Source organism: Megalopta genalis, unplaced genomic scaffold (genome assembly GCF_051020955.1).
Source record: "Megalopta genalis isolate 19385.01 unplaced genomic scaffold, iyMegGena1_principal scaffold0034, whole genome shotgun sequence".
In the NCBI taxonomy this organism is placed as follows: domain Eukaryota; kingdom Metazoa; phylum Arthropoda; class Insecta; order Hymenoptera; family Halictidae; genus Megalopta; species Megalopta genalis.
Genome location: NW_027476103.1, coordinates 1,275,748 through 1,283,005, shown reverse-complemented (window position 1 = coordinate 1,283,005; position 7,258 = coordinate 1,275,748). Strand labels below are relative to the sequence as shown.

The following is a 7,258-nucleotide window of genomic DNA, read 5'->3' as shown; positions in this document are numbered from 1 at the left end:
CGCGATACTACATATCATCGAGATGGGAGGGCATCGCGTGGTTGGTTGTATAGTGTAGTTACGTTCGTGAGAACTGGAAACTTAACCGACGACGTGAAATCAAAATTGAGAAAACTTCTTTTTAATAATTGATGTGAATTAATATTTTCACAAGATGACGCAAGTTTGCAAGGACATGCTGAAATCGTTAACACATATGTCAAGGATGATTCGAACTGTGGACGAGTATCGCGAATGGACGAAATCATGTATTGAATGTTTACAATGGTGTAGGAAATATATGATCATTGTGAAGAAAAACGAAGCACCCATAGGTGTAAAATCGAGTTTGCTGTCGATCATGTGTCGTATGAAAACTTTGAAGGTCTCGTTAGATCATCGGTTTTCATCACGCGTTGGTAGCGGTTTGTATGGAAACGTTGGCGCGAGAGCATCGACTCTTCGTTGGGAGAACATTGAGTCGGCGTTTAAGAATCGTATATCGACCGGCGTTGTGATCAACGTCGAGCATGTCGATCCACGTCATTTCTTGCAACACGCGAAGCGAATAGTTACGAATCGTATTACAGAACTTTTGAACGTTCATTTGTCGTTAAAAGTGAACGTAGTATTGGAGGCGGAATTTGTGCTGCGCGACGAGGTTTCGGTGAAAAGTTTTAGCACGCGAAACGTCGCGCTCTTTCATTCGTCGAATCTACGTCGCTGGTATGCGAAAGATGTTGTGCCAACGCTTTTGACATCGATAGAAGAGTTTCAAGAACGAGACAGTGGATGGGCGTTATCGAAGATCCTGCATTTGATGGTGAATTCCAATAAATATCAACCGTTACAAGCAGGTTGTCAGGTATCCGTGCCTCGAACAGTGCAATTAAAGAAAGCAGTCCTCAATGTGTACAGTGACGACGATAATGCATGTTTCTATTGGGCAGTGGTGGCAAGCCTATATCTAGCTAAAAATAATTTGAATCGCACATCATCCTATCCGCATTACAGCGATGTGCTCCACACCGAGGGATTCCAATTGCCGATGTTGTTCAAGGACATACCAAAGTTCGAAAAAGCGAATGACGTTTCCGTGAACGTGTTCGAGTGGGGAGGGGAACAAGAAAGATGTCGGACGTTGCATTTGACCTCAAGAAAGCGGGAGAAACATGTAAATTTGCTGCTCATACACGACTCCGAAAACTTGCGCAATCATTATCTGTGTATTAGGAATTTATCTCGTCTGGTTTCATCTCAGATCAGCACGCAGCACAATAAGCATATTTGCGATCGGTAAGATCCACACATGTAAATTTTTTTCTTTCTTCTGGATGATGGTGGTGGTGGTGGTGGTGGTGGTGGTGGGCGAGAAAAACTAAAATAAAAAATTATGTCTTTTTTTGTCAGGTGTCTACAGTATTTCAAATCGCAGGAAAAATTGAGCATTCACGAGATCGACTGCAGTCGAATGAACGAATGTGCATTGAAACTTCCGACGGAAGACGATAAATGGCTGAAGTTCAAGAATTATGCGTACAAGGAACCGGCACCGTTCGTTATCTACGCAGACTTGGAATGCCTGCTGGAGAAACAGGAAGATCAAGGTCATGGAGCTTACTGTAGATATCAACATCACCATGCCTTCAGCGTAGGCTACTACCTCCATTGCCGATACGACAGTTCGTTGAGCGAGTATCAGGCTTATCGTGATGAGAAAGGTTGTATCTCATGGTTTGCATCGAAGTTGCACGAGTTGAGCTGTAAATTGCAGCCGGTGTTTGATCGAACGGTTCCAATGGCTCCGTTGACCGCCGCACAAATCTCAACTTTTCGTACCGCCACGTATTGTCACGTGTGCGAAGAACCACTCGGTAATGACGACGTGCGAGTGCATGATCATTGTCATTTCACAGGTGCGTATCGGGGTCCGGCGCACAGCCGTTGCAATCTGAGCTATCAATCCTCGTACGTGATACCGGTGGTTTTTCACAATTTGTCCGGCTACGACGCACACTTTTTCATCAAAGAATTGGCAAACGCGTTTGAAGGTAAAATAGACGCGTTACCGCTGACGAAAGAGAAGTACATTTCTTTCACGAAACACAGTAAGAGGAATAAAGATGCTATCAAAAAATCGTGGAAGAAGTGCATAAAGTTTCGATTCATCGATTCGTTCAAGTTCTTGAATTCGAGTCTGGACAAGTTGTCGTCGTACTTGGACAAGAGCGACTTGCATATCGTGAGGAGCCAATTCAATCGTCTTTCGAACGATGATTTTCATCTTCTAACCAGGAAAGGCGTTTTCCCATACGACTATGTATCGACCTATGACAAATTAAGCGACACTTGTTTACCACCGCGCGAAGCATTTTATAATCAGTTATGCGACAGCGAGATATCCGACGTCGACTATTGTCACGCGAACGAAGTTGGTCACGTTTCGGTATACAAACGTTAGGACAGTATAGCGACTTGTACTTGAAATTGGATGTGTTGTTGTTGGCCGACGTGTTTGAAAATTTTCGCGAAAAGTCGCTCGAGAATTATAAACTCGATCCAGCGCACTATTATACGTTGCCCGGTTTCGAGTGGGACGCGATGCTAAAATTGACGAAGATCGAGTTGGAATTGTTCACCGACGTTGACATGTTTTTGTTCGTGGAACGGGGAATACGAGGTGGGTTGAGTCAATGTTCGCATCGTTACGCGCTCGCGAATAACAAGTATATGTCGACGTACGATTCGGCCGAACCGTCTAGGTATCTGATGTATTTCGATGTTAATAATTTCTATGGCTGGGCCATGTCGCAGCCTTTGCCGCACAGGGGTTTCCAATGGGTTGACGATACGAGTAATTTCAACATCGATTCCGTGCCGATCGACAGTCCCGTCGGGTACATTTTAGAAGTTGACTTAGAGTATCCTCAGGAAATTCATGATGCTCATGCGGATCTTCCCTATTGCCTGATTCACGAGGTTGTGACGTTGCAAAAGAAACTGTTGACAACGCTTAGCGATAAGAATCGTTACGTACTCCATTATCGATACCTCCAGCAATGTTTGAGGTATAATTTAAAATTAAAGAAAATTCATCGGATACTGAAGTTTGAAGAATCATGTTGGTTACGTCGTTACATAGATTTAAATACGAGGTTGCGCGCCAACGCAAACAATGACTTCTCGAAGAATCTGTTCAAACTGATGAACAATGCAGTGTTTGGAAAAACGATGGAAAACGTTCGAAATCATGTAAACGTAAAGTTGCTCTCGCGATGGAGCGGTCGACACGGTGCTAAGCATTTAATAGCTCGTCCAAATTTCCATAGCTGTACCGTATTCTCCGAGGATTTTGTCGCAGTTCAAATGAACCAGTTTTCTATTAAATTTTATAAACCTATTTACATAGGCATGTCAGTGTTGGACATATCAAAATTACATTTGTATGATTTTCATTATGGCTACATGCTTCCAAATTTTCAAGAAAGATGCAGGATTTTGTACACGGACACGGACAGTTTAATTTATCAGATTATTTGCGACGACGCGTACGAGATGATAAAACGTGACATTCACCGATACGATACTTCCAATTATGACAGAAATAACGTGTACGGCGTTCCGATCGCGAATAATAAAGTATTAGGATTAATGAAGGACGAGAACGGAGGTAAAATCATGACAGAGTTTGTGGGTCTTCGCTCGAAAATGTATGCTATTCGGGTACAAGACAAAGACGATGTAAAAAAGATTAAAGGAATTAAGACTAACGTGACGATTAAAAATATAACTTTCGACGACTATTTAGCATGCCTTCACGATCATTTAGAAAAATCAGTTTGCGTTAAATTGATAATGTCTATACAACATCAAGTGTATTCAGTATCACAGAGTAAATTAGCATTGAGTCCATACGATGATAAACGATACATTTTAAACAATTCGATCGAAACCCTTTCTTGGGGACATTATAAAATCGCGAAAGGGGGAGAGGGGGGCAGGAGGGAGAGGGAGTGGGGGGAGTTAGAAAAAATAAAAGCGGTTATATAATTTCATCGATGTTTCGAATCCCGTGTTGCGCGCGCGTGTTCACTTTTATTTGTAAGCGGAAAAGGGGCGTATACGCTCCTTGTATTGTTATCTTGCGTGTAAGAAGGGGGAAAAATGGTAGGGGAATTGTATATATATAAGCTTTTGACATTGCGTACAGCGAGTAGTGCGTTCTACAGATTACTTTCTTATAGCGCAGTTGTTCTTCAGTATTATAATATTCACAATGTCAAATCAAACCAATAATTTTTTACATAAAAATGGATCTCACAACGATTATACAAATTATGGGTAAGTAAAAGAAAGTTTGAAGGGAATAAAATGTTCCTTTTATGAAAGAAGAAAAAAAATATTGTATGTTATTTCTTTTATAGATACTCCATTTCGATGAAACGGTCGTTTCAACAGTCGCAACCCCAGTCGCAGCAGAATCAGTTGCAGATACCGCGCAACGCACGAATCTTGGGTAGAAGATACTCCATAGCCGGCAATTATTTCAAGTTCCTTGAAATTTGTGTACGCGTGGATGAAAATTTGCGCGTCGAGTTTGTCTTGGGGGACAATCGTGGAACAGAGATTTCTTTTTCAATGGCTACGTGGAAACTGCTGGTGAAAACTAGAGATTATATTCACAATTACTTCGACGCGGACAAGAAGGAAAAACAAATTGATGAGACTTTATCGTTACAAATTGTAAATTTTAATGGAATGAGTCTAATCAAGTTGTTCGATTCTCAAGCATCGATTTATGTTACGAAAGAGACGATGGATAATTTGTACAAATTAGAGTTATGTATGGATCATATGTATTCATGGTTATTAGAAAATATTCCAGAAATTCAGGATAGATTCGCGAAGCTCGTTGACATTGTAAAAAACTCCAATAAAACGAGCAATAACAAATTGCTTCCAACTTTCTTCCTTCACTCTGCAGATCTCCTTCTTGTACTCATTCACGCCTCTCTTATATTCCAACACTTTTTCATTCACATTCTCTCCTCGTCGTCGAGCAATCTGCATTTTCTTTCGCATATTCCTTACATCCTTCTTCATTTTCGTTAACTTTTCCTTCCACCACATAATCTTTCTCTTCCTTTCTTTCTGATGTGTCTTCAACCACTTATCATTCGCACTATAAATCCACTGCAACATTTCGGCCACCAACTCATCCGCACTTTTTCCATTCGTCGTATTTAGTTCACTCATAATCGCACTTTCTCTTAGTTCACTCATAATCGCACTTTCTCTTAGATCATTCATATACCCTTGCCAATCAACGTTCTTACAAGTCCACCTCCTCCCAGCATCGAAACATTCCATTCGCTCTTCATCACTTGTCATTTTAATACTCACAACATTATGGTCACTTATTCCCCATCCACACTCCACTTTCCATTGAAACTGACACTTGGCACACGAATCACTCACAACAGTCACGTCTATATCACTCTGTCCATTTGGGCCTGAGAACGTGTACCACTCACTCGGCTCGTTTATCACTTGCATTCCATTCGCTATCACCCATTCTTCTAGTTCTCGTCCACGCATTTCATTTTCTCTCGACGGCCAGCTCCCTTACTGTACCATAAGGGAGACACAGCATTCGCATCCATACCAAACACAATCTTTTTTCCTCGCAAACACTCACACACTGCGTCCATGTATCTAAGATACCCCTCTATATCTTCACCATATCTACAATACACGGACACCACATACAGCTCACCAAAGTCTCCCTTCAGCCATACACACACTCCATATTCATTTGTACATTCATTCACACAAACAGCTTCTATACATACGTCATTTACAACTATAGCTGATCCAACCCGTTCACTCTTGTTCATAAACACTTTCATAGTACCTGGCAATCCTTTCACACATCTATCTGCAAACACATATGGCTCTTGTAGCATTGCCACACTTATCCTTTTTTCATTCATGCTCACACCCAGATCACACATCACCGTATACGCCCGCTGACAGTTACACTGTATCATACTTAAACTGCCTCTACTCGTAACTAATTCTCATTCTCTCTCGTTCAGCCACACGCAGATATTCCGGACACTGTTCAGACATAACCGAGTGGTCGCACTCATTCCCTTTCAAACGACAATTACGACATACATACTTATCTCTTATGCAATTCATTCTCGCATGCCCTTTTTCACAAAATTTCTGACATAAATTCTCCTTTTCTTTACATTCTTTGGCAATATGCCCAAACCCAAAACATTTGAAACACCTCATTACACTCACATATTCTTTAAACTTACATGCTCTCCATTTCACATACACGCGTCCTTCTTCAAATAATTTATTCATCATTTTCACATTCATTTCCACTATTACGCTTCCTACACTCACATCCTTTCTACTCCTCCTACTTACTACTCGTACTTTCTCCTTAAACTCATCCATATTCACACAGTCCTTCAAATTTTTCTCATACAACTCATTCATAAAATCTTCTCCTGCCATTTCGTTTGGGACATCGAATATCATGATCTTCGGCCCAATTTTTCTCGGCATCTCGACCTTCAACCTCACTTTGGAAAACTTCTCACAGTCTCGCACTTTCTTTAACTCATCCATACTGACTGTCTCGATAGCCAATCCACCGCTTCTAATCTTCCGTACCGCTTTCACCCTCACATTCAGTTCCTTGCTTACTTCATTCATCACCTTTTCTCTCACTTGCTCACTGGTCATTTTTACCTTGTCATCCTTTGGTTTCACAATTACCGCATACTTCTTCTCTTTTGTTTCATTCACTCTACTTTTTTCACTCTGCTTTATCACATTCACTCCAGCAACACTTGCATACGTCCTACTCGATGTACCAGGCACACTTGCGTTTTTCACACATTCTTCTAATCTTCCTTTTAGTCTCTCATTCTCGCATATCAGCCTCATCATGCATTCTTCATATTCACTCACACAGTTCAATACAAGTTTACTCACACCTTTCGACACGCGGTTTGTTTCATTGAATATGCACTTCCTCAATTTCTCACCCACTGTTCACATACACATCATCTCATTCGCTTCCGCATCCCGGACATTCGTAGTTTCACATACACTCATAGTCGACCTCATACTTCTTTCATCCTCATCACTCGACTCATTCTCTGCTATTTTTCGCCTCTTGCTCAGACTCCTACTGGCACTTCCTCTTCCCGTTTCAGAATTTCTTCCTCTTTCAGCACTTCCCGGCTCCCTATTG

General features: G+C 41.4%; 1 protein-coding gene across 1 annotated transcript; it reads left to right on the top strand.

Annotated features, from left to right (window-relative positions):
* The first annotated feature begins 1,356 nt into the window (after window positions 1-1,356).
* Window positions 1,357-4,029, top strand: LOC143261094 (uncharacterized). The gene has a single exon (XM_076527645.1). The coding sequence runs from the start codon at window positions 2,365-2,367 to the stop codon at window positions 4,027-4,029; it is 1,665 nt and encodes a 554-aa protein (XP_076383760.1). The 5' UTR covers window positions 1,357-2,364.
* Window positions 4,030-7,258: the final 3,229 nt, after the last annotated feature.

Bases quoted from the DNA above. Each gene is read 5' to 3' on its own strand.
- LOC143261094 (XM_076527645.1), top strand. From the start codon at position 2,365: ATGCGACAGCGAGATATCCGACGTCGACTATTGTCACGCGAACGAAGT.